The sequence below is a fragment of the Vicugna pacos genome, chromosome 23, assembly GCF_048564905.1.
Source record: "Vicugna pacos chromosome 23, VicPac4, whole genome shotgun sequence".
Taxonomy (NCBI): Eukaryota; Metazoa; Chordata; class Mammalia; order Artiodactyla; family Camelidae; genus Vicugna; species Vicugna pacos.
In genome coordinates this window covers 4,520,790-4,548,471 of record NC_133009.1, presented here as the reverse complement: position 1 = coordinate 4,548,471, position 27,682 = coordinate 4,520,790, and the positions used below count along the sequence as shown (strand labels likewise).

The window sequence follows — 27,682 nt, the reverse complement described above, 5'->3', positions numbered from 1 at the left end:
TGGGCTTGGAGGTGCTGGTGAGGCCAGTACCAGCTTCCTTTGCCTGAACCACTCTCTCTGGAAACACCCCCTCCACCTCTCCACTCCAAAAACAGCCTTTACAATACTCATTTGAAGATAAGATTGGTCCAAAGCCAGAACCTACTTTCAACCCCACTAATGTGAGTTCTTCCCTGGAAAGACCCCGCAGCTCACCCCAGCGCCCTTCTCCAGCTGTGTACCTCCACTTATTACCTACCTGTCAAGGGAAGCATTGACCATTCCCTGGAGCTGAGGGCCGTCAGCCGGCTGGGGCGCTGGCTCTCAGCTCTCTCATGTTCGTGCCTGCCGGGCTTCTGGGAAAAAGACTGAGTGGGAGGATGGAGCCAAACTGGGCTGCAGTTTGAAACCGTCCTGAGCACTGACAGATTTGACTAAGATGAGGGAGAGAGAGGGTTCCTCACAGAGGTAGCCAGAGCTTAAAATGGAGTTGGCAGCTTGCTGTCCAGGGGCTGAGTCTAGCCGTCCACCCAGCTTGTGCCCCAGGACTGGATGGAGACTCTCAGAACTGCAGGAGACACAGACTTGGAGAGTCCTGCTAACCCCTTTCAGCTACTCTCTGAGGGTGCTCCTGGGGTCCCCAGGCTGTCAGACTCCACGAGTGTGGTGCCCCTAGCATTGCCAGGCTCTGAAGGCTTGTCTTCTTTTCCTGAGACTCCAGGCCCCACTCTATTGAAAGACGGCAGCGTGCACACCAAGACAGTCCCACTGCGCTGAGCGACTGTACCTCATGGCGGCTCAGAACACAAGCCCTAGGATTGCACGGACCAGGGTCCGAGTCCCCGCCCACACATCCTACTTGTGTGACTCTGAGCTGCAGTTTCCTCATCCATAAGAAGGGAATAATAATCTCTGTCTCAAGGCTATCGGGAAAGTGAAATGACAGACTGCGTGTAAATCACCGGGCACAGGCCGTAGCTGCTCTATCAATGGTTAAGTAGCTCCAACCACTGTTGTACAGGCTGGCCTGAGAGGTTGGGGGGTGTTGCCCTAACTGCTTTGAAGGATTCAGCCCTAGTCACGGAAGATGGGACGCTCTTTCATCCAGTCTGCTGGAGGAGTGTAATTGAGCTGTCCTCCATGGGAGTGACAAGATCTGGCAAAGACCCCTCTTGGCCAAGCTGTCAGGAAAATGAACCAATCACCTGGGTGGTGTCTGCCCACTCCTTTAGTAAAATGAGGCTTCCAGAGGGCCAGGTTCTCCGTGTGGGTGGAAGGGCAGGCTGGCTTTTCAGGTTGCCATAATTTTGCACATGATCTGCATATGCTTGTGGGGCCCCTGCGCTTTCTCCTGGCATTTCCGAGATAAAATATCGCTGCTTCTCCAGGAAGGCCAGATATTGATTTTTTTCTCCTCCAGTCACTTCTCTAACCACTCTGATTGACCTGGCTCCTTCACCCGGTGAATGAGGAATGAGAGGGTGGAGTGGGTGAGGCAGCGGATGGGGGGAAGGGAGGAGGGACCGTGTCCACCTTAGAGCACGTTCTTCCCCGTGAACCTGAGCCATCAGGGTGATGAGAATGAGCTGCTTCTAGAACCCTGGGGACCCCTGAGGTCCATCCTGGTCTGTTCCTGCCCTGCATCCCTAATCTGGCTCGTGGTGCCCGAGGTCCACTGGCCAGCGTGGTCCAGCGGCCGAGTGGGGAGGCGCAGGGCTGGGGCGGGAGGGGGGAGGGGCGCCGCGACAGCAGAGCGGCTTTGAGGAACCTTGCGAGAGGAAGTGGCTTCCGAACTCCTCTGCTTGCACTGCGAGGGGCAGGAAAGGCGCGGGAGGCGGGGGAGGTGTCGAGATGGCGCTCTGCGCGCGGGGCGGAGCGGGGAGCCGGCGCCGGGGAGATGCAACCGCAGGTGCCGACTGAGTTGGGGAGCGAGGCGCGCGAGGCGGCGAACAGGTCCGCCCCCGCCGTGTTGGTAGCCGCTGGGGAACAGGTTACCCCACCGCCCGGGACACTCGGGCCCCGGTGTAAGGAACCGAGGCAGCCGGCTCGGCCTGGCCCGGCCCGGCCCGGCCCGGCCCGGTAACGGACTCGCTCCCGGCGGGGCTCGGGGCTCGGAGCTCGCGCCGCGGCGGCTGAGCCTGGCGAGGGGTCCCCTCCTCTGCCCGCCGCATCCCGAGCCTGGCCCCATCAGATGCGCTGGCTGCCTCCGTCCGGGGCTGCGGGGTAGATGACGGTGGACAGCAGCATGAGCAGTGGGTACTGCAGCCTGGAGGAGGAACTGGAGGATTGCTTCTTCACTGCCAAGACCACCTTTTTCAGGAATGTGCAGAGCAAACATCCTTCGAAGGTAAACATAATACTACAAGCGCCTTCCATTGCCGGGAAATAACCTCTGTGGTCTAGAAGGGAAACCTTGCTCCTGGCAAACAGGCAAAGCCATGTCTTACCAGAGTGGGTGAGCAGTTGCCTTGGGGACCCCCTTGAACTTGTTGGCTGAGCAGACCAGGGATTTGGGATCTGGAAGGGATCTGGAGCCTTTCAGGGACCACCCGCAAACACTATTCTCTTTTTAATGCCCCTTTCGGCATTTCCTGTCCCTGGACCTTTTCAAAATGGCTCTCTAGGATTTGGGGACAGCGCTTGGCTTGTGGTTTGGCGGCATGCTCACCTGTGCCTGGGAGGGTGACCTTCCCCCAGATACCAGCTTTGAAGCTCTAGGTGGAAAGTGGATGGCACTGAGGCCCTCAGTAGGATAGACGTTCACAGGTCGAGACTTCCGTATTGCAAATGGCCAGAAACCATCTTAAAACACAGCCCAACAACTTTGCAGAAGTCCAGGGTGATTTTAGAAGCAAACTAAAACTGCTCTCCTGGGCGGCTGTCCTACACTCATTTTGCCTTCCTGGGTTAGTTGAAGGTAATCTAAAGGGGTTTGCATGTGTTCCCTAATGGGGTCGTATGTGCGTGACACCCAGCACGCCCGAGTTCCCTGGCCTCACCCTCCCAGTTGCAGCCATGTATCTGCCACGGATATGGTGGGAGTGGAGACAGAACTCTGTTTATTTATTTGTTTTGTTATTTAGGTGAGAGGTCCTTGGAGAGGTTGCCTCAAAGGGCCTATTTGTAGACAGAAGGGAGCTGTTAAATTTCACAGGGTTGTGCAGGCCCATCATTAATTTAGCAGTCCTACACCAAGTAGAATTAACCAAAAGCATCCCCAGACCTGACTCTGGGGCCTCAATGGTTAATAATTCATCTTGCCTGTGGGCCCTGAATTCGCTGGGTTCTGAAGTCAAACAAATGCACTGGACATTTTGATTGCGGGAGGACACCCAAGAATCAGAGGAGAGGTTTTGATTTTAGTGCTTGCAGGAATCAACTAAATAAATAAAGCAGACCCCTGGAACCAGCACCTGTGTCGGGGGCACCCCTTCATGAGGCTGGTGAGCAATGCTTGTTCCTTGTGGTTTGTGGCATGCTCACCTGTGCCTGGGAAGGTGACCTTCCCCCAAATTCCAGCTCTGGAAGCTCTAGGTGAAAAAGTGGATGGCACCTAGGCCCTTCATAGAATAAACATTCACAGGTTGAGACTTCCGTATTGCAAATGGCCAGAAACCAACGTGCAGTTTGGGGGCAGGGATAGGGAGGGCTCATGCAGAAAGCATGGCTGCAGAGGGGACATGTCCAGCTCTCACTTCGGATCCTTGCCTCATTGTGTGGAAGCCCCTCCACACACACACACACACGTGCGCGCGCACACACACACACACACACACACAAGGGCACTCCAGCTATCTGGGATCTTTATTTAGACTAGTGGTTCTCACTGGCACACTGGAGTTACCGCCAAGCTTTGGAAAATGTAGGGTACACTGGGGCCCCCAGCTGGGGAGTCTGATTTAATTGGTCTGGGGTGTAGCCTGGGCATGAAGATTTTGAAAATCTCCCCAGGTAATTCTGATATGCAACTGAGGTTGAGAACCATAGCTCTCAAGAGTTCTGCTGCTGCCTGGGACGGAAATGGTTCCTGTTTTTAGAACAAAGTTTAGCTGTTACACTCACTGCCGGCCAGGCTGTAAGCCCTCGGGCCCAGAAGGTGGGCTTTTTACATGACTGGGTAGAGGAAGGGGCACTGCAGGGCTGAGGTGTCTTCCACTTGGCAAACGAAAAAGGTAGGTGTTTCTGGTTTGTCTTGAGAGAAGTAGAAATATCTTAGAATAAAATATGCTGGGGTGGAGTGGGGATAGGGGTGACTTGTTCCTTGGCCCAAATAGCCTTCTCTCTTCATTTGCCCCCAAACTCCCCTTCCTAGCATCACTCCTGAACATACACATTTGGGTTGGCACCCACATTGACTCTTTCTTTGCTTCTTGAATCCATTGCAGGTCATGAGGTCTCTGCGTATCTTCCTACTTCATTTTGCCCAAGTCTGTAAGCCTGCAGAGGGCAGGAATCCCTCCTAAAACATTGATTTCGTTGAACCCCAAGGGGAGAAGGATAAATGCTTCAAAGAAGGACAGAGTGGTGGGCATGGCCCATGTCTCCCTGGCCTCTGCCTAGAAGGGCCTTGAGCGGAGGGTCAGAACTGCTGCTGGGGACAGTTTCCCTCAGCACCAGACTGGCCATCTGCACAGCACCCTTCAGGGAGGCAGGGGGGCTGGGCCACCTCTCATGGGGAGCAAGTGCTCGGGGGGGCCCCTGCTAATTGTGAAGGGGTGCATGTGATTGACTTAGGAACTGGGGAAGCTTCATCCACGTATTTCAGTCTCGCGTCCTCTGGCGTATTTTTCCACCTTGAATAACATTTCAGCTCTCTCTCCTCCCTTGGCATCACTTCTGGAAAGGGTTTCAGAGAGATCTGCCTATCCTGACTCCATTCTGACCCCTAACAATGCTTTTTTTCCTACCCGAAGAGAGATCGCATCTGAGCTCCTAGGAGAATTTCTCCTTCCTGTCTCCAAGGAAAGGCGTTTATGTTTCCTGGTTGCTGAGAGACTGAGGCCCCCACTCAGGAAAGGCCGAGCCGGCTTCTATAAATAGCCTTGTCAGAACAACCTGTATCTGCCACCCAGCGGCATGTGCCTGGCTGGCGCGGAGCTGTGGGGACCCGTCCTGCTGTTCTGGGAGCCTTCACTGGCCTGGCCTCCAGGGAGTTCCGGAGACCTCTCTCCAGCCCCTTTGGTGGGAGTTGGGAGGGTGGGGAAGGCTCCCATTCACAGAGAGGAGCCCCTGCAGGTGGAGAGGCAGCAGCAGAGGAAATGGGGCCAGGCCCTGGGCCCCGGCTGGTTCTCGCCTTTCAGAAAAAGGCAGCTTCCTGGGGCCTCGGGCCTCCTCTGAGAGGGGCAGGGAGACCTGATTTTCAGTCTCATGGTTTCCGGGTCCTGAGGTGGTGCTCTGTGGGGACGCCCCCCTTGGCTGCTGGGCATGATTAGGGTCATGTGTCCAAATGGGGCTCCTGATGGCTTGGGAGAAACCCAGCCTGTGTGCTCAGACGTTCGAGCTGCTCTCGGGAAGGCACTCACATGGTCACCCAGGCTAAGACATTGGAATCTGGGTGTGGGGGCTGCTCATTCAAGGTCACACAGCACGTTCATGATGGACCCAGGGTTAGAACCTACATCTCTCATCTCCCAGCCCAGAGATTTTTCTGCTTTAGTCCTACAAAAGGCAAGATTTGGTGATTTGTGGGTCTGAGGGCTGGGACCTCTGGCCATGGCTGCCAGCTGCTCCTTTACTCCTGTCTGGGAGCTGACCCTGGAAGTGAGACCAACTTCCGCTCCCATCAGTTCCCCCGGATGCCTGCCGGGGGCAGCAGTTTAGAGTTTTGACCTCTGAGCAGGGACAGGGCACTTTGAGCTCTCTCTCTGCATGTGCCACAGGCTCCAGGACTCTGGAGTCACCCAGAGCATCAGGGTGAGTGCTCGGAGGACACAAAGCCCACTGCTTACAGAGCTGGAATGAACCGGCTCTAGCTCCTCACCTTACAGATGGAGAAACTGAGGCCCAGAGAGACTGGAGGACTTCACCAGGCCAAATATCTGGTTGGGTGGAGCCAAGACTGACACCCCTCTTGGGCATCTCATCAAGTGCTCTTTGTGCTTCTTCTCATTCTGAGGGTGACTGGGACGAGCTGCAGTCCTTGTCCTCTCAGAATCTTCTACAAAATGGAAAGACCCAAACAGCCTCAGGCTAGGAAAGGGTTGAAGGGTCCTTACCATCCCTCCACTCCGTGAGGGCCTCACCCGCCCTCCATTCCTAAGGCAAACTGGCCAAGGAACATTCCCTCTACACTTAAACCTAGCAGGGGGTCCCTGTCATCAGTTCTAGAATCTTACACCTTTAATTGTTTAAAAGTTCTTCTTAGTATCTATCCTAGAGTACTGCTTGCTGTATCTTCCTCATGTGTGTTTTCTTTGTGGATATGGAAGACGGAAGGTTGGCTCTATCTATGGTTAAATATTATACTTAAGCACAGCTGGAACACTCTCTCATCCTACCCCCAACACACGCCCAGGCCTTCTCTGGTCTCCATTGACAGCACTGATTCTTGAAAAATTCAAGGAAGATGCAAAGAAAAAGTGGGCAGTCTCAGAGGTCAGAGTATGAAGACACTCCTGGCTCCGTGCCTGCACTTGTCCCATCTCCTCTTGCCTGGCCAGTCGGCCCCTCCCTGGTCAGGGCCTCTGTGGCACTCCAGGGACATCTTCCAAGCTGGACCGCCCTGGGACCAGTCACGGAAACCCGCATCTCTCCGCCAGCAGCGGGGGGGGCCTCAGGCACAGCACCTGCCCTGGACCTTCTTGGCATGAGAGATAAGAAAAGGGTGCTAAAAATAAGTTCGTTCCAAATTTGAGCAATATAGATAAAATTAAAATCTTCAGAACCTTTGAGCCATATAACTGCTGTATTATATGCTATCTCAGAAGCCCACACAGCCCAGGACTCACCTCAAAAGACCCTTCGTGCTCTCACAATTATGCAAGAGCCTTCCTTCTGGGCTGCAGCCTCTGCTCCCCTCCTGTGGGATTTACTGCCTATTGCCTCTCTGGCCTTTCCTGGTGTTGCTTTTCTCCATGAAGATGGTAAGTCCCGTTAGGTCGGAACTCGCATCCCGTACTGGTTACAAAAGCAGGCACTGCGTAAATGCATGTTGAGTTCCGTTGCTCCATCATCTCTCGGGCATCCTATGTAATCGGGATGGACTAACTGTAGTAACCAACAGCCCCCATTATTTTCCGTCGTTGAACATAATAGAAGTCAGTTTCCCTCTTTAAGTAAAGTTACATTGGCAGGTAGGGCTCAGGATAACACATGAGATTTTGTGGGCCAGGCCTGGAAGTGGTGTGTGTGTGTGTTTTACACCCATGTGCCATTGGCCAGAATTCGGTCACATGCCCACACCTAACCACAAGGAGGCTGGGAAATGAAGTACAGCTGTGAGCCCAGGTGGACCAGGAAGCCGGTTGTGGTGAACACTTAGCTGCCTCTGCCACGCATGCCTCCTCCCACCCTCTCTGCCCAACCGCCTTTGGAAGCTCTGCTCTGCTTTCTTGGTGAAGGGCCGTAAGCTCTGTCTCTTTGACCTTGTACCTCTCCATCTGTCACCAAGGATGTGCTGTTCCTGGGGTGGGTCCTGTCTCCCCCACTACACTGGGAACTTTTTGAGGACAGGTGTTTTTCCTTACTCAGCACTTCCCTCGTTCTTCTGTAGCATCTAGAAGCCTCCAGTGGTGCTGAAAGGTTGGCCCTGCCCTCTGACATCAGAACCTTTTTGGATCACTTTTGAAAATGAAGGGTCAAGGACCCCACTCTAGACTTACTGGCTTCTGAGTTTTTGGAGGTAGAGCCCTCAAATCTGCTTTTTAAATGCTTCCCCCGGGTGATTCTTGTATATACGGAAGTCTAGGAACCACCTGTTTAGGAAATATTTGGTAATTAACTGACGACTTCAGTTGGAATGCAAGATGAGCACTTCTCACAGATTCCAGAGGTTCCTAGGCTGGGAACCCAGAAGGTAAAAGGATCTGTCCCTGGTCACACAGCTAAGCAGAGACAGAGCCAAGGCCTCAGGCCCCCTGGGTCCCTGCTCAGAGCTGTCCCCATTGCTCTCACCACAACGTGCCGACCGGGGATGTTGAGGGGACAGCCCTTTGTGATCGTGACCGGTGTGTGATGTAACGGACACAGCACAGAACTGTAAGCCAAGTCCTGGCCTCTCATCCCAGCCCCAGCTCTGAACTGAGGGGCTGTGGCCAAAACACTGCAACCCTCCAGACTCAGGCTCTTTGTCGGTCCTTCAACGAGTGTGAAATGAGCCTGTCCATCTTCCTTCTTTAACTGAGAATCCCTCACCAGTCTGCTCGGGAGCAGAACCTTGTGGGGCTGGGAGAGATACTAGGTCCTGAGTACCAAGTTCTCTAAGTTGTAAGGACTTTCCTAGGGTGGGGTTGAGATGAGGGCCTGAATGGCTGACGTGAGCCCCCTCTCCAGGACCACCTGGGACTTACCCATCCTCACCTCTGTGGTCCAGATTCCTCCCTCCCACCCATCCCTCTGTCTTCACAAGTTTAGACTGCTTATCCTGACTCAGCTGGCTTTTCCCTTTAAAGTGATTCCAGTTACAGCTCAGGGCACATGCAATAGCCATTCACCTACACAGTTTAGGGAGAAAGGAAAAACAGTTTCACACCGGTATCCATCCTGAATCCCAGCTCTTAGTTCACCCCATCAGGTTGGACTCTGGATCCCACTTCCAGCCCATGAACTTGACGGGGAGGCACCATCAGGCCCAACCTGGCTGCCCAGCAGCCTGTGTTCCCTTCCCTCCACTGCTCCTGACTCGCCAGGTAACCCACACCTGTGTGCTCGCTGGCTTTGGGATACTCCTGTGTGGAGGACCAAGACCTGTCTCCATCCAGGATCTTGGTTTCCTCTTCTGGATGGCTCCACCTACCCATAAAAGAGCATGGGGACCCAGTCCTGGCATGGCGTATTCTCTGGGGACAGGAGGACCAGACGAACTTGCCAAGAATCAGGAGCATTTAATTTCAGGGCCAGCAGGAAGAAGGGAGCTGTCAGGGCAGAAAACTTCAGGTTTGCCTCGCTGAGCCTGTGGCTTCTGTCCGTGGTGCTGTCCTGGTCCCTCGTCTTGTCTCTTCTCCTGCCCCACCCCAGCTTTACTTTTCATGTCCCAGCCTCCATCCACATCTCACCTCACTCCTTGCCTCTAGAACAAAATTTTCTGTAGCCCATTGCAGGTCTCCCATGCCCCTCAGATGCCTGAAGTTTAATATGTACAGAACCAGCTCATAGCTTTGCCCATACTGATTTCTCTCCCTGCCTCTGCCCCACCCTCCTAATCCTCCACCTTGAAACCTCAGGAGTCTCCCCCATCATCCCTTCCATCCAGTCTGTCACTGTGTTCAGATGTCGACCTCTCCTTTCTGTGCCCTGCCCTACCCAGTGTTGGGTGCTTGTCACCTCTCCCGTAGATGCTCCAGGTCACCCAGCTGGCTTCCATCCTGTGTCTACCCCTTCTGTGTACCCTGCGTTCAGTTGCCAGGGGCATATATCATCCTGGCATCCCAAAGCCTTCAGAGCCTCCCTTTTGCTTCCAGAAAAAAAGCCCACACTTTGTTCCTGCTCTTTCTGTAGCATCTAAAACCCTGCAATGCCTGGCCTCCATCAAGACACTGTGTGTATACCTTCCATATAGCCTGAGCACTGGGGATGGGAGAGGCAGAGATGGATAAAATGCGATCTTCACACTTAAAGAAAGACCTATGGCCTCAGCCACATTATGAGACAGACCTTCGTTGCTCCCCTTCCCTACCCATGAAGTGTCTGGATCGGGGCTCCTGGACAGGGGGTCATCCACAGGGGAGACACTCTGCATGTGCCCCGCGGCCACATGGCTTTCATCAGGATGTGGCAGCAGCTCCCAAGATGGGAGGATGGAGGGGCTGGCTCCCAGAGTCAGAGAACTCGGGCATAAATAGCCCAGGAAGGGGCTGGGGACAGACTGGCAGTGACAGAGCTGTAGCCGCCGCTGGCAGGATTAGAGGAGATTAACTTTTCCTCTGAAAAGCAGAGACTCCTGGAGCTGGAGGAGGCTCTTAGGGGTCATTACAGCCAATCCCCTGTTTCCGAGCAGGCCTGCTTGTAACCCATCGCTGGCAGAGGGAGGGGTGCTGTGCTCTTCACCACCGCCCTCCTGCAACCCAGTTATCAGTCCTTCCTTGTCCACGGTGCTAGACAGTGTGACTCCAGCTGGTTGGATCCCTGCTATGGGTGAGGCTACAATCCGAGGGGAAAAAAATGTAGGTAGGGCGGCCACAGAGCCTTTATGCCTGATGGACCACACGGGCAGAATTTCCCTTGCTATCAAGTTCAGTGAGGTAGTATGTGGGAGGGTGTTAGCCGAGGGCCAGTCCCCCACTCCATGCTCGTCCAACTCCAAAACACATGCCCTTCCCACCACACACATGGCATCTTGGGTGAGAGTCAAGTTTCAGAAGACTTTAAAATAAGCTCAGACCCCCCAGCTCTAGGCTGCTGACCTGCCACGCGAAGCTCTTTTTCTCATTCAGCCAACTTCCTGATGCTAAAATGCTAAAATCCGTGTGTTCCTGTTCTAGTCTTGGGACGTCTGGGTCGCCACACTCTTATCAACATCACATCATCAACCTCCCAGACCGTGAGCCCCTCCTTCTCCTTCTCTCCTCCCAGCTCTCCCCCAGAGTGAGGAGCGGGGTTGGGCTGTCCCCAACGCCGTGATGTAGGTGACAAGGGGTGCTCGGGCTGCAGGGCCCGCTGTTGGCCGGAACACGTGGAGAGGCAGGAGGCAGGCATAACCTCCCTACTCACACATGGCTGGGAAAGTGTGCCTTATTAGCGAGGAGGATGTGGGAGCTGGTGGGTCCGGGGTGTTTGGAGAGCATTTCCAGTTGCAACTTGACGTTCCCTTCTTTGTGCTTCCCGAACACCGGCGTACCCTTCTCCTGGCCCTCATTTTGATGGGCTGTAATTTTCCCAACGAGGGACCATATCTTGTTCATCGTTGTGTCCTCGGCACATGGTAGGCGCTTAATGCACATCTGATAAAGGAGTGGGCTTGGAGCTTCTTTCTCAAAAAGCTTCTTTCCCTCAGAGGCAGCAGGGGCTCCCTGGGGGACACGTGCATAGCGCCTTAGGCAAAGTATGTGAAAGCTGATCTCGGGTAATTTTAGAGGGTAGCTTGCTAAGGTTCTGGATGCAGAATCGATGGATTTTTCCAGTAACTCCGAGAAGAAAAATCTCACTGAGTGAGCAAAAAATACAAGGACAACTTTCCAAACATAGAACGGCCCCCTCCACCCCATTTGTGATTGCTCAGCCGTTTGCCCTGGAGGGTGAGGGCACGCAGGGCTGGGTCACTAAGCAACTGGGCCCTGGCACCTGCTGGCAGGAGTTGGCGTGGTGCTTCCTCAAGTGCGGCCTCCCGGGGGGTTGGGGCAGAGAGGCTATGCAAGGAGGCGGGAGAGCCCACGCTAATGGCTGTCTCCTGTCTGCCCTTCCACCTAGCGGAGTGGCAGGTTGAGGGAGGGAGGAACCAACACACTTTCAATTGTTTTACTTTCCCAGTTTAATTCTGAGCAAATGAAGGTCCCAGTTTGGTGATCCCAGTGGTTTGAGCATTCTCAGCCAGCCCAGATGGAGTGGGCAGGGGCCCCAGGCCCTCACGTGAGCCTGACACTGGGCCTGGAACCCTAGCCCCCAGCCTCCACTCCGGGCGACCTCAGGAAGCGTGCTCATCACTCTCAGCCTCACTTTCTCCCTCTATGAAACAGGGAGACCTCCCCCTCCAGTGGAGAGTAATCACTAGAGGAAGGCCCTACATCTGGCCGTGAGAACGCAGTGGGGGCTCCTGGGCTTGGGATGGTGATAAAGTCCGTTCAGAGAAACGCAAATGGGTGTCGAATTGTGACGTGAGGAGGTGGGGTGCTTGGCTGGGGCACGTAAGAGGTACGAGGCTCTGTTCACAGAAAGAGAAAGGGCAGGAGCTGGGGGTCTGCTGGGAAATGGTGAGAACGGAGAATGATGACAGTTAATTACTGGGCCTTGATGTGTGCCAGGCGCTGTTCTAAGTGTCCAGACTCACTTAATCCTCACGACGACAGTTGACCCTTGCACAACGTGGGTTTGAACTGCATAGGGCTACTTATACGTGGATATTTTTCACTAGTAAATACAACAGTACAACACCATCTGTGGTTGGCTGAATCACGGATGCAGAAGGACCGAGGATGCTGAGGGCCCACTATGAGTTATATGTGGATTAACCCCTGCATTGTTTAAGGGTCAGCTGTATGTATGGTTTCCATTTAATGGTGAGGAAACTGAGGCACTGAAGGGGTCAGGGGTCACATGGTAGTCAGGGGCAGATCCAGAACCTGGGCCCGAGTAGTTTAGTGCTGGAGCCCCCGGCCCCTGAGGGGCTGCCTCTCCTACAGCTCTCTCCAGAATTACCCAAGTCGTTGAAGCCCCGGCAGGGAGGCCAGGAAATGCCCACAGATGCAGCCCCATGTCCACGCATTCGTCTTGGAGTCACTGAGGTCAGTGCCCTTTGTCAAGCCATTTAGGAGACAGGAAACCAGATGTCCCCAACCCTGAGCCTTTATGACATGATGAGAGGATACACACGTGCAAAGACCTTGAGCCGCTCAGTTACCAACTAAGATGCGATTCAGTGTCACAAAGTAATCCCCAAGCAGCAACGGAGGGAGGGGTGGGGTTAGCAGGGCAAGCAGCACGGAGACAGAGACGAGAGGGCGTGTGTGGGCCAGTTGGGGGGGGGCTCCAGCACCGGCGCCAGCCCAGCCTGCAAAGCTGAAGGCAGTGGGGTGGGGGGTTCCAGTGAGAGGGGAGCCGAGAAGGACCGACTCCCTGCAGCAGAGCAGAACAGCTGGTGTCTCCAGCCGCCCCTCCCCTCCTAGCAAACCTGGTCAGTGAGAATACGCGGGGAGCTGGGTACCAGCTCCCACCTGCTGCTCACCACCTCAGAATCCTCTGAATCCTTTACGGCGCCAAACGCCCTGTCCCACAGGAAGCTGGTCCTGAGCTGGAGGCAGCATGTGTGGGAGGGGGTGCACGTGCAGCCCTGGCGCCCACGTCCTGCACCTCCCGGGGAAGGGCCTACATCACAGCACACGAGCTGGACTCCCAGAGCCACCCGTCTCTCATGACCTAGTGACTCTCCAGGGTCTGACTCTGTGGCTCTCAGAGCATGTGGGATCCTACGCGAAGCTGAGGAGCCCTGTGTTCAAAGCATTCTTGGGCAGAGAAGGCCACTAGGTGAGAGTGAGGGAGCGATGTGGAGGTGGGGATGGAAAACTCCGAAGGCGAGCTGGTACCCAGCTCCCAGCTCAATGACTTCAAGAGAATCCCACGACTCTGTGGCCTGTAGGAGAAAGAAGAGAGAATGTGGCCCCCAATCTTCCTTTGCTGTGCTGTCCATTTCTCTAGGGGTGTATGAGGTTGGAAAGGCAGACGTAGCTCCTCGCCCGTGGCCAGCCATGATGGAGTCGGGGAGAGTGTCTGAAGTGGGTTGGGAGGTACCCACTGCTTGAGTCACCTGATGACTCAGTTTCTGCAGAATGTGGGTGATTGGACTGTTCATCCCAAGGTCCTTCCGGATCTCTGAGCCCAGGCTTCTTTGCCCCTGAGCTCCCCCGTGGAGAGTCTTGAGAGGCTGTTAGGCCCTCACCTAGCTGCAGTGGCTCCTCTGAGCCGGGCTGGGCTGTCCAGGGCATCCCTAGTGGTCACCCAACTGTCAGTGACCTGGCAGGAGGTGCCTGGGCCTAGGAGAAGAGCCTGGTCCTGGAGGTCCTGGGATGGGGGCCAACTTGCTTAGAAGCAGGATTGTCTCCTCACTTTCCTGGAATATAGAAATAAGGGACACTCCTGACTTTAGGGACACCAGTTGAAACCAGCTGATTACGTGACCTCCATGTTCCCCTGCTCTTGAAATCTTTTTTTATTGTAATAAAATATATATAGCATAAAATTTACCATTTTAACCATTTTTAAGTGTATAGTTCTGTGGTGTTAAGTACTTTCACATTGTAGTACAACCATCACCACCATCCCCCTCCAGAACTTTTGCATCTTCTGAATTCTGTACCCGTGAGACAGTAACTTCTCGTTCCCTCCTCCCCACGGTGCCTGGCAACCACGTTCTGCTTTCTGTCTCTTTGAATCTGATTACTCTAAGAACCTCACATAGGGGGGATCACGAAGTATTTGTCCTTCTGTAACTAGCTTATTTCACTTAGCATAATGTCTTCAAGTCCATCCATGTTGTAGCCTGTGTCAGAATTTCCTTCCTGTTTATGGATGAGTAATGTTCCATTGTATGTATACACCACACTTCGTTTATCCAGTCACCCACGAGTGTGCCACTTCCGTGTTTTGGCTGTTGTGAACAGTGCTATGAACGTGAGTGTACAAATATCTGTTCAAGTCCTTGCTTTCCCTTCTTTTGGGTGTATGTCCAGAAATGGCATCGCTGGATCACATGGGAATTTCATGTTTAATCTTTTGAGGAATCGCTGTACCATTTTCCATAGCAGCTTTTGCCATTTTTCACTCCCACCAGCAACACACATGGGTTGTTATTTTCTGTGTTCTTGATAATAGCCAACCTAATAGGTGTGAGATGGCATCTCATTGTGGCTTTGATTTGCATTTCCCTAATGACTAGTGATGTCGAACATCTTTTCATGTGCTTATTGGCCATTTGTATGTCTTCTTTGGAGAATTGTCTGTTCAGGTCCTTTGTACATTTTTTAAATTAGGTTGTCTATTTTTTAACTTCTTTTTTATGGCTGAGTAGTATTCCATTGTATAAATATACCACTTCTTTATCCAGTCATCTGTTAATGGACATTTAGGTTATTTCCATGTCTTGGCTATTGTAAATAGTGCTGCTGTGAACAAGACTTTTTTTATAATGGAGGCACTGGGGATTCAACCCAGGACTTCGTGCATGCTAAGCACGCACTCTACCACTGAGCTATACCCATCCCCTCCTAGGTTGGTTGTTTGTTTATTGTTGAGTTACTTGAGCTCCTTATATATTTTGGTTATTGATCCCTTGTCAGACATCTGATATGCAATGAAATCCTCTTTAAATTGGTTCTGAGAGAGCCAAGTCCAGCCTTTGGAGAGACTGGGGTCTAGGACCAGGTTTTGGGACCCACCCACTCACCTTGCCCACCAGCATCCCTAATTCACTTTGCAGTACTCTGGCCCTGAGCTCTCTGGGAATGCCGAGATCAAAAAGGTACAATTCCTAGCTCTGGAGTGCTTATGGTGTTATGTGGAAGACAGGCTTTGACATAATTCATAATACTACAAAGAGGATGAAGTCGGTGCTAGAACAGTTGGGGCATAAGTGATGCTGTTGGAGAGCCCACTAATTCTGGACAGAAGTAGGCAATTGAGGCAAGTATCCCCAAAAGATATGTCAGCTCCAGGGGTGCAAATCCTCTCAGAAGAGAAGGAGGACTTCTTGGGTTGAATGATCCAAGTAAGGTGTCAGGGAGGCTGAAAGGAGACAGGGGCCTAGAGGAAACCCAGTGAAGAAGACCAACCTGAAACAAGACCTTCTTGTGCCCTAAAAACTCTTGAGAGCACAAGAGAGTGGCCCAAGGGAAATCCCTGTGGCCACTGCGGTGGGATGGGTGTCACCCTATTCTGCCTGGATTCACACATTAGACCTCTGAGCTTAAAGGGGGGCTTCCTGAAGGCCCAGGAGAGGGGATAACAGGAATGGAAGAGGTTTACATCATCTACCCTCAGAAATGCAGGTGCCTCCTCCAGCTCCCAGTGCTCAGAAGTAGATAGCTGCAAGGAGCCCTATAGGGCCCGTGTACAATCCTGGAATCTTTAATTTCCCTATATTTGTTTTTGGGTTGTGTGTGTGTGTGTGTGTGTGTGTGTGCATGTGTGTCTCTTATTGCTTCTATGTGTTTTATTCAATTCATTAGGCAAATATTGGTTTTTCTTTTCTTTTTTCGTTTATTCTTTTTTGGGGGAGTGCGGAGGTAATTCAGTTTACTTATTTGGTTTTTTTTAGAGGAGGTACTGGGGATTGAACCCGGGACCTTGTGCATGCTAAGCATGTGCTCTACCGTTGAGCTGTACCCACCTCCCCATTCAGCAAATGTTTAATGGACCCTCCCATGTGCCAGGAGTTGTTCTGGGCACTGCATCAGTCTCTGCCCTTGGGAAGCTTACATTCTGAGATGAAGCTGCAGGGATGTGTGCTGATCTTGACAACTAGAGCAATCGTGTCCAGATGGCAGCCAGGCTGGGGGTGGGGCGTGGGGAGGGACTATCAGGAAAACCTCCAGGGGAGAGTACATGGATGCAGCTTTGCAGAGGGCAGAAGAGCAAGCAGTGTCCTGGGCCTGCAGTAGACAGAGAAAGAGAGGGAGGGAGTCCATCTAGGACTGAGAGGGTTGGGGGGGGGTGGTCTCTGGGGCTAAGGTAACTAAATGTGCTGGTTTGCCAGGACCATCCTGATTCTGGCACTGAAAGTCCTGCATCCCAAGAAAACTCAGTCCCAGGCAAACCAGGACAGCTGGCCACCCTACCTGGGGCTCAAGAGCTGGAAGCACCACTGACTTATCCATGGGACACAAGTGAGCATGGAATACTTTAGGGGCCCAGAAAGATGTTTTAATTTCTTTTAAGATCAGGAGGAAAAAATGAACTTTTAGGTTGAAGAAAGTATTTTAATGTATGACATTAATCTATTTGTCTTTGTAGCAATGCTGTAAATCATAAAATACAATTTCCAATAATTTCTTTATGGAGAAAAGGGCCCACAGCCCCAGTGATGAAAGTGCTCAGGATGTACAAGAGTCGTAATGTGGCCCAGGCTGAAAGGCCTGTCAGGGGTCAAGGTCAAGGCAAGAGGACTCTTGCATGGTGGTCAATCCCCACCAACCAAACTTCCCTTTGCCCTGCCAGACAAATGACTAGAGGTGAGGTGGTGGTTACCGTGGAAGTGCACCAGCTACCGTTTATTGAATGCTTATTGTGTGCTTACACTGTGCTGAGCACATCCAGATGCACGACCTCATTCCACCTCCCCAGTAAATGTATAAAGAAGGTCTTAATATCTGTGTTTCACCAGCAAAGAAATCTGTCTCAATGAGACCGACTTGCCCATGTTCACAGACGACCAAGGGTATGGCCAGCAAAGGCCAACCCATGGCCCCATGTGAAGGCAGCATGACCTAGTGGGTTATAACACACCTCCTTCATTAAATTATTTCAGCATTAAATGACAGTGTGGCTGCGAAGCCCTGAGAGGGCCTAGCTGTTGAGATTTTTATGATTCTAATGAGGCACTGCAGGCCTTGAACCTAAGTCACCGTGTCTCCAAGGCCACAGGGCTCTCCCAGCCTCCTGCCTGGGGCTCCTGCTACCCCAGATGACCTGCTCCTGCCTGTAGACTGAGATGGACACATGGAAGAGTGAGGGACGCCGTGCCTGGGCTCCAGGACATGTTGACAGCCCAGGGAATCTGCTGGCGTGACACCCACACACACAGAGCAAGACTGCCGAGGTTCAGACCCGGTTGCACTGTGCTTGTTCCGGGGTCCACAGCGCGTGCACCTCTGTCTTCCGTCCCCAGATAACCTGTGGGCTCCGAGGACAGGGACCACACCCAGTGGTTTCATGTCCCAAGGTGCCTTTCACAGTCCTCAGCCCATAGACAATTCAATCAGTTCCTGTTGGCTGACTGTCTACATTGACCATCTGCTCTGTATTTTGTCTTTGGGGACTTTAGACTCCTCCCAGTTTCTCAAATTCCTCCCACCCTTTTTTTTTTTCACTGCTTCTCTGCATCCTCCCAAGGCAGCTCAGATTCCACATGGTTCTGCTCATAAGGGTGGCTCCATGCTTCCTTCCTTCCTCTGCTGGAAATAACCTATCGGAGAACACAGTTTAGGAGGTTCTGAACCTTTTATTTTGGGACATTGGACAGCTCCATAGAGAGACTTGTGGGAATCAACCCCTTCACTGCCGTGGGTGTGGCTGGGGAAGCCAATCCAAAACCCGGACCTGGGAGGGGGCCCTTTGGCGAAGCCCTGTGGGGCTTCCTCTTTCCCATCTGTCTGGGGCCATCATAAAGGGGCCAGTGAGCCTTGAATGCAGTCTGGGCATCGAGCGGGGCGTCCTGAACCCAGCCGAGACAGACGGGCCCCTGCCCCTTTCCTTCAGGGGGTCCTAGTTCAGACACGCCGACCAGAAACCCCCGGTGTGCGGGGCCAGCCCCGCTGCAGGGCAGCAGGACGCAGCGGAAGACATCTGCAGATGGTCGCTCTCGGTCAGTGGGTGCCTGGGGCTCTCCTCCCTGACAGAGGCCTGGAGGTACCTTCCACCCAGGGGGCAGAAGACTTGCTGCTGACAGATTTGCTCAGAGCTAAGAAAAAGGAAATGTGGCCGAGGCTCATGGTGACCGGCTTCCGGGGTAGTTTTTGTTTTGTTCTCTTGAGCCGTGTGAGTTCAGAAGGTGTGGACCTGCTTGAGCTTGGCGAATATGGGGTCTGGCAGGTAAGTAGAGAAAGCCAGTGGCAAGTGAAGAGAAAAGTAAAGTCGTAGAGAAACATTTGGAACGTTCTTAGCGCTGTTTTCAACCCGTCGTCGCTGCTGCAGCTCAGACAAGCCCAGCTCTGCTCCGAGAGCCCCCATCCCCACACCCAGTTCTCTGAAATAGAAGAGGAAGCAGTGATGAAAGAAACCACCTGTCATATCTTCTATGTAAAATCTTACTTGCTGCAGAAGGGCCTTAGAGCTTCTCTGGATGAGGAAATGGAGGCCCCGGGAGAAGAAGGAGTCTCCAGAGGTCACAGGTCATTTGATGCTCTTGTGTTTATTCTCACCCAGAAGCTGCAAAGAGCTGAGCCGTGGGCTGGCTTCCAGCCCAAACCCACAGCCCCTCCGCGGCCCACACCTTCTGCCCCTTGGGGTGCAGGTCAGTGTGAGGTCCTCCCGGACCTGACTGGTGTCCACGCTGGGCTCTGGGCTGGGAATCACCCTCCCTGGTCCACCTTACCTCCTCCCTGCCACACAATCAACACAATCTGATGCATCCTTGGAGGTCAGCCCAGGGCTCCGCTGAGCCCTGTGGGGGATGCAAAGGAAGCATAATTATCAGATATCATGTCTGACTCCCTCCAAGGAGCATCTCGCTGGGGAGATGGGATTCACACGGGTGAGACAATAATTAAACAATAAAAAGCAGCATTTAATTAGATGCTAAATGTAGCCATACGGGCTGTGAAGGCATCTCTGTAGGTCCTTGCCGTGGCGGAGGTAACATTAGCAGGCAGCGACAGAAGTCCATGGCCCCTGGAGATTTGCAGCTTTGCTGCGACAGAGATCTGAGGCTTTGAGTCCGTGGAGTGGTGTCTGGGAGTGAGTCCCTGAGCCAGTGAGTGAATCTGGCTGCCCACCTGCATCATGTCCCGGCCAGCTTGTTGCCTCCTCTTTGGGGAAGGGAGGAGAGAAAGCAGAACTCCAATGAAGTGATAAAGCCTTCATCTTCTTGTGAAAAGTGTCCATTATGTGCGAGTGAAGTTGCCAAGCACCCACCCGCTGGTGGTGGGAGGCAGGACACAGGAAACATCTGATTCTCGACCCAAGTGTGGTATCAGGAAAAAGGCAGGGACCAGTGCAAGCCTGCATATACCTTTCTCCATCTGCAAATTAAGATGTCAGGGATCTAAGAGGGTAGGAGAGCAGAGAATGAGGGGATTGCTGTGGGCCAGAGAAATTTCATTGGGAAACGACACCGAGAAGACGGAAGTAGAGGAGATGGAGGCTATGTATTCTAGAGAGACTGCACAACAACAGTGCAGAGCAGAGATGGGCCCATGGACCAGAGTCATAATTAAATAAATTTTTATCAAAACACAGCCATGCTCCTCCTTTGGCTGCTCTCTGCTGCGATGGCAGAGTTAAACAGCTGCAGTGGAGGCTGGATCACATGCAAAGCCTGATACATTTGCTACCTGGCCCTTTACAGAAAAAGTTTCCCAACCACTCATGTAGAGAAAGTAATGAACAAACCCTGTGGCACGTGGGCCAATCCAGAGGAAGTGCTCAAGGAAAGTGAGAAATGAGACTGGCTCACAGGAGGAGGACTTTGTACGCCTGGAATGACAGTCACAGTTCATGCCTCTGGATGGGTTCGATCGTTTCCCAAATACCCATTATCTTGTTTGGCTGTACCTTGACATCCATCCTATGAAACAATAAAGGGATTTTTAGAGATGAGGACACTGAGGCTTAACGATATTATCCGACTCTTTCAAGATCACTTAGTAGTGGGAGTCAGAACCCAAACGCAAGTTCATTCTGCAGGTGGTGCCTGAGCCTCCACTGTGTGCCAAGCTGGGGCTGGGCTCTGCGACTCCCTGGTGGACAAGACAGGTGCAGGTGCTTCCCTCCCAGAACTCAGTCCACACTGAAACCCAAGACTCTGCACTGAGATCCTTAGCAGAAAGTAAGACCTTTTCTCCCCCTGAAGGTAATGGGAGACCAGCTAAGGTTCTTAAGCAAGCATTATCTCTTTCATGCTTCAGGGCCACCGGGCATAGAGAAGAGATAGAAGGATGGTGTCATTAAGGAGGGTCTGTCTAGTTGGGAAGAAAAACCAAGGTGGATGGTCTCCATGGAAGTTAATATAAGTAGATGCATATTTCAGTGCAGGATAGTACAGTGTTGGCTTTAGATGTAGGTTAGCTTTTAACCTTGCTGGAGCTCAGTTTCCTCATGTGTGAAATGGGTATAATTAAACCATTCCTCATAAATTTGTGATGGGGATGAAATGAGCTAGTATGTGCTAAGTGAGCAGAACGGTGTTTAGCGCACAGTTAGGCAGTAAATGACAGTAAAGGACCATGGTTGTCATCCTTCAGGGCTGGGGTGGTCAGAGAGACCTTGCCAGATGAAGGACTTCAGACAGGCAGACAGGAGTCAGATGATGAAAGCCACGGGCAGGAGGAAGAGGCTGACAAGCTTAAAAAGAGGGAGAGTGGAATTTCTGGCAAAAATGAGGTTTGTGTGATTTAGGTCCAGAAAAAAATGGACATGAGTGTATCTGATGGTTCTAGCATGGAGGGGCCCACAGTCTCCTCAGCCCACTGCTCACCCTGGGGGTCCTGTCGTTGCTTAGTGTTTTCGTGGGCTGCCCTATGCCCAGCTGGGGAGACTGAAAGCCACAGGCTTCACTCAGAGTCTCTTCTTGTCAGCTCACTGGATCACCTGCCAATGACCCAAATTAAGACTTTACACATGTCATTGATTAGAATGCAGAGTTACCCAGTGTTTGGGTTTTTTTTCTCTTAAAATAAAGTAAAATTCAACTTAGGGCAGATCTGCTGTAAGATAGGTCCTGGACCACAAGAGGTTGGTCCTCTTTATTTGGGTGTCACGGGTATTTTAATTGAAAAATTTGAGGATGACTGTCTGAGCGGGTAATCTGTGCTCTGGCTCCTAGCACGCAGCCCCTTCCCTTGGCTACAGACGAACAACCCCGAGAGTTAAGCGAGGACACAGCCTTTCCATGGCTTAGGGCATATGAGCACAAACCTACCTTTCACCAGTGCCCTGAATGAGCTGGGTGCTTTGGGATCAGCTCAGCCATCTGCCACCAATGCCAGGGGCTTAATCAGAGCAGGTGCATCCCGTGCGAGGTGCAGCAAGACGGGTAAACGTCCTAGGAGAGACACCTCAGAGCCAGTGCCTGTATCTTTACAGTCATAGCAGAGTGAGTTCCCCATTCTGTCTCCATCTTGGGCCACCCCAGTAGACAAAACTCTGTCTGCCTGGTTTCCAGCTCTGTACCCATAGATGGAGACAAATCCTTCACTTTGAGGACTTGAGAATCTGGCAGGTGAATGGAAATTGGGGTCTTTGACTTATTTTTTGAAGATTCCAGTATTACTGACCTGTTCACACGCTGGATATTGCCTTTTCGGTAAACCTTTGGGGCAGTGGGTATCTGTGGGTGCCAGTGTGTTCACTCTGCAGCTGGATGGGGACCTTTGAGGTCTGAAATTGCTTGGGACGGGTCTGTACTGGGTATTCTCAAACATTGCTGCACACCAGAATCACCTGGGAGTCTTTTTAAAAAAATCCCTATGCCCAGGCTGCACCCCAGACCAATTAAATTGGAATCTCCAGGGTGGCGCCCAGGCGTTGTGTTTCTAAAGATCCCCCAGATGAGTCCATGTGCAGCCAAGTTGAAGCACCGCTGGTCTAGATTTTCCACCATCTCTCAGATGGGAAAGGAGAGCGAGCTCTCCTGGCTGCCGCTGGCCGGCTAATGGGCTGGCCTGCTTTGGAAGGTAATTCACTCAGTCCACAGGTCAGATCTTGTGTGCCCGGTCTGGTGTGGGCAGCAACCTGGGGCGCTGCTGTCCCAGGGTAAGAGCTCCTGGCCCTCGCAGACAGGGTGGTGAGGTGAGGATGGCCGCCTCTGCGTCAGTCCTGCAAAGGGTGCCCATGGCCGCTTGCATCACTTCCCTAGGTTTGTGGTGGGAAGGGGAACAGATGGGTTATCTGCTGAAGGAGAAGAGAACAGGAAGAAAAAGCCTTCCATTAAGACAGCTCTGACTCTTGCTGTATTCAAAACCAGGCTGGAACCCTGGCCTTTGAAAGCCAGCACGATCTGCCTTTTCTTACAGCGAAATGGGCGTAGCTCACTTGGAAACTATGAGAGATCTTCATTGGCTGTTGATTTATTAACCCAGGGACCCTCACAATAGAGCTTCACATTCCTCGTCCCCTGACCCCCCTGAGACTCCACCCCCAGCCCCCACCCTTCTGGGTACATCTCTGTGGGACCAGATGGGTTTGCTGCCTCTGGGAGCTTCTAGTCAGAAAGACCAGTATCTGGTTACCATTACTTATGCCCCATCCTGTCTGCCTCTGAAGTAAGTAGGCTGATGCTCCTTAGGAGTTAATAGCTGTCTCATATTCATCTATAAAAAATAATTAAATGATGGAGAGAAAACCCTAAAAGCTCCTGGAAGATCTCTCACAATGAGGCTCACACCACTTGCTGCTCAGCTCAGGCAGACAGGAGATGCCCCAGGGGAGTGCTTCCCCTTGGGTGGTCCTTGATGGAAGCGGGGCCCTGTTCCAGAGACTTGAGTGGTCACAAAGAAAAAGGGGGGGCCCCTGCATCCTGGCGGCCGCCTCCTCCAACCAGAGGTTAGAAGTCCCCCCTTGACATCTTTGCAGGTGACACAGTGTCCCAGGCCCTGAGGTCCCCGGGGCCTGACGCACCGATCACATACATCTTAGATGAACATTTCACAGGCCATGTAATTATAGGCCTTGGGGTGGCAGCTGCTCATCCCAGCCCTGCGGCATGGGATTTCAGTGACCATTCACTCTGGGAGTGGCAGGAGCGGCCGTCCTAGGGTGGCCACGTGGTGAATTGAGAAGAGTGTGGGCTCCAGACTTCAGTGGACTTAGTTCCAGGCCACACACAGACGCTTACTAGCAGTGGGACCACAGGCATGTTTCTTAACCTCTCTGAGCCTCTGTCTTGTAATTACATACTTGGTATGTAAGAGAAGGGATGTGACTGTCCAGCGCTGTTCTGATCAGGATCCTTGAGGACGAGGACAGAGGGCAGCAGATAGGCCAACGGAAGATGCTGTGATGGAAAAAGGATGTCAGCTGGCCTCTGTGCTGAGGGATGGGTGTGGGAGGCCCCACTAGCTCCCCTCGGCAGTCACAGAGCCTGGCATCTTATCAGAAAGTGGAAGGAGGAAGTGAAGGCATCCTGCTGAGTGTGACATGTTTCCCACGAGCAGGCGTGCGGGAGGCAGGAAGGCCGGGCAGCTCTGCTGTGGGTGACCAGTGTGTTCCGATGGGTGGTGTTGTGATGACTGCGTGGCTGTGAGATTCCCCAACCAAACCAGACACCCACAGGACCGTGCTGGGTGCTGCCGTCAGAGAGGCAGAGGGCCCGTTTCCTCATTTGCCAAAGGACAATCCTGCCCTGCCCTGGGTCCACCAGACTTCTAAGCCCTGGCAAGTTCTTGGTGGGTTTTGACCGACCTGTTTATTTCCTCAAACTGTAGCTCTGGCACTGCTGGCCGCACAGGGACAGCATGAGGACTATACAGGGGCAGCGGGTGGAAATGGACTCAAGAGAAACCCAGGGAACTGACAGTCAGGTGGAGTTGCTTAGAACCCCAGAACTGTCCCCTGGACTGTCTCCACAGGGTGAAGGACATTGCCCTCCATCTCCTTGGCTTCATTCTTCCTGACCCTTCCCTGGAGGGGGGCGGGGAGGACACCAGGGGAACCTGTGAGAAGGATAAACGGTGATGCCATGGGAAGAACACAGCAGAATGGACCTGGAGTCCCCTTTCGTTCTGCACAGACTGAGCGTAGGGCTTTAGGCACATTACCAAACTCTTCTTAGTCTCAGTCATCTCACCTGTGAAATGTGGGTAATAAACTCTGTCTCACAGTTTGGGTTCTGGGGATTAAATGGGATAATGCATGCCAGGCACTTGGCCCAGACGAAGTGCTGAGTAGACGCTGGCTACAATTATCAGAGAAGGCTACAGCCTCCTGCCCCCACCAGTTCACACATTCACTGGATAAATATATATGTGTGTGTATATATGTATGTATACGTACATATGTGTATATGTGTATGTATATGTACGTATGTGTGTATGTGTATGTATATTATTATTTGCAAAGCACTGTAGCCAGTGACATGGGGCCTGAACTGACATCCATGTGCCCTTGGTCCTCTCGATCTGGGAGAATCGCTGTCATTGCCGTCAGCCTATGCTGGGACCACGTGTCTATTCCTGACTCTCCAGCTCTATCATTACTTCCCTGAGGAGGTGGACCCTGGCTTACATTTCTTTGCATCTCCCGTAGCATCTAAATGCATCTTTCTGCAGCAGTCCCCCATGAGCAAAACAGCTCTGCTGCTTGGCCAGAGTCATACCCAGTGCCTGTGTGCCAGGCCCTTTCCCACAGGTCTTGCAGCAAGCCTGAGGGATAGGTGTTGCCCCATTTCACAGGTGAGGAGCCTGAGGCTGAGAGCGATGTCAGTTACTTCCCCAGGGGTGGCTGGCTAGGCCGTGGCCCAGCTGGGATTTGACCTTCGATTGTTTTCAGCCTGAGTCCACGTGATTCCTTTACACCACGTGGAGCTGGGGCTCACGCTTGGTCAGATTGGCCTTTGGGAGGGCGTGGCGGTTCCCTTTCTCATCCTGAGAACCCCTGTACACCCACCTTCACATCTGTGTCTGTTCCAGAATGTCTGTAAACCCGCAGAGGAGCCGCAGTGCCCACCACCCACGCTGCAGGAGATCAAACAGAAGATCGACAGCTACAACACCCGGGAAAACAACTGCCTGGGCATGAAGCTGGTGAGCGCGCGCCCCACCCCGCTCTCCATCCTGGGGACAGGGTGGGGGACCCTCCCCTCTCCCTCCCCTCACCCTCCCCTCCTCCACTCCCCTCCCCATTCTCCCCCCACTCCCCTCCCCTTCCCCACTCCCCTCCCCTACTCCCTGCACCAGCTCCCTTTCTCCACCCCCCTACCCCTCACCCCCATCCGGTGTGGCTCCCCTGCTTCCCTCTGGATTCTGGGGCCACGCTGGAGGTCCCTCCCCTTTCTTGGGGCCTCTGGAAGCCTCAGAGGTTGTGTGAAGCTGAGAGTCCAGGGTGTAGGGGCCTCCATGTGCTTTAGGCAAATAGAATGGGCTTTAGAATAAGATCCAGATCCAATCTCTGGCTCTTCCCCTTTTTAACTTGTGGCTTTGGGAAACTTTCTTAACCTCTCTGAGCTTAAGTGTGAAATAGAGATAGCAGTGCCCTTTTGTCAAAGCTTTTGTGGGAGCTGTGACTCAGGGCCCTGGAGGTTCCTCCTCCTCCCCTTCTTGGTGGCTGCACAGTTACAGCCTGTGTCCGGGGACACTTCCTTAGATCTCAGAGAGGAGAGGGCACCAACTTTGTGCCAGGTTGGGAAGGGCTGTATTCAGTGGGGAGGAGAGCAGACGGTAGGAGAACCCTGCCCCCTGCTGGTGGCTGGCAGCAACTAGCACTTTGGGGCTTCATCCAGACTAGGCGCCAGGAAATCCAGTGGCAGGTGGGCCCAGGTTTAAGTGTTGCAGGCTGCCGGATTTTGGAAAGAGATGCAGGAGGAAATCCAGTGAGCTGGCTCTCTGAGGACCTTGTTAGAGAGCCTTCCTGTTCCTCTGTGGTTTGGAAGGGCAAATTAGAGAGGCTACTCCAGGCCCTGCCTCCTGGTGTGGGGACTCACCAAAGGCGATCAGCACCTGTCTGGTGGCAGGGGGATTTGGGACAGGCAGCCTGAGCCTCTTGGGAGGGAAAGCCATAGTGGCCCCACGTGCAGCTGGATACCGTGGGCCTTCTCCTGGTCCAATGTGGGGGAACAGTGTCTCTGCCCCTCCAGCACTCCCGGGTGAACAGAGGCAGGGAGGAACTCAGCGAGACAGGTAGGGGGCTGACTGGGGTGGCACTGCCATTAGGAAAAGCCCCTGTGGCCCCTGGGACCTGGGGCTGTGGCCCAGAGTGCAGATAGGATCAAGCAGAACAAACCCGCCCTGACCCCACACGACCTCCCACCCCTGGCAGAGTGAAGATGGCACCTACACGGGTTTCATCAAAGTGCATTTGAAACTTCAGCGGCCGGTGACTGTGCCGGCCGGGATCCGGCCCCAGTCCATCTATGACGCCATCAAGGAAGTGAACCTGGCAGCCACCACGGACAAGCGGACATCCTTCTACCTGCCGCTGGATGCCATTAAGCAGCTGCACATCAGCAGCACCACCACGGTCAGCGAGGTCATCCAGGGGCTGCTCAAGAAGTTCATGGTCGTGGACAATCCCCAGAAGTTTGCACTTTTTAAGCGGATACACAAGGACGGACAAGGTAGGAGAGAGCGAGCTCCCAACCAGAAACTCCCCTTCCCACCTCTCTTGGAACCGCAGTCCAGCCACCCACGTGGCATCGGGTCTGTGGAAGGACCACATGTGGGTTCTGCCCGCCCTTGGTGCCCCTCCCTCCACATGTGACTTCAGGAAACCACACCCTGGGCTCTCACTTCCTAATCTGGTGAATGGGACAGACCCCGCCCCACCACTCCTGCTAATCTTTTGGGGGATGATGTGAATGGAAACATGCTTCCAACTCCAGCAGACGCCAAAGATAAAGGTGGTTACCCTGTTTATTCTCGTCAGGTTCATGTCATTAGGTTAAAAGGATGGCTGCTTTCAGTTAGAAACACCCAGCTCTGCATCTCCAGTTCTGTCCCCACCCATCCTGGGCCCCTGCCCTTCTTTTTCCGAGACCCGCGCCCAACCCCCTGTCTTGGTTTCCAGTATTCTTCCAGAAACTCTCCGTGGCTGACCGCCCCCTCTACCTGCGCCTACTCGCCGGGCCCGACACGGATGTCCTCAGCTTCGTGCTCAAGGAGAATGAAACAGGAGAGGTGGAGGTGGGTCTGGGCCCCTTCACTTGTTGCACAAACCCAGCCTGCAGGGCACATCGGGTGGGCTCAGGGGGGCAATGGTCCTTCACCACCCAGCGTAGGTGGGGGCCACGCGCAGCAGCGCACCAGGAAAATGACTC

The 27,682-nt window shown here is 53.2% G+C and overlaps 1 protein-coding gene across 2 annotated transcripts in view; it reads left to right on the top strand.

The window, feature by feature from the left end:
- RASSF5 (Ras association domain family member 5) overlaps window positions 1-27,682 on the top strand; it is a 68,882-nt gene that overhangs the window by 37,311 nt on the left and 3,889 nt on the right. Inside the window, exons 1-4 of one of the 2 annotated variants that reach the window (XM_006215466.4) lie at window positions 1,820-2,326; window positions 25,341-25,454; window positions 26,686-26,983; window positions 27,433-27,548. In XM_006215466.4, the coding sequence (XP_006215528.1) occupies window positions 2,207-2,326; window positions 25,341-25,454; window positions 26,686-26,983; window positions 27,433-27,548 (648 nt within the window). In that variant the 5' untranslated portion in view covers window positions 1,820-2,206. Of the gene's footprint in view, window positions 1-1,819; window positions 2,327-25,340; window positions 25,455-26,685; window positions 26,984-27,432; window positions 27,549-27,682 lie in introns of those variants that run through there. The other variant, XM_072948333.1, reaches the window with a different exon arrangement.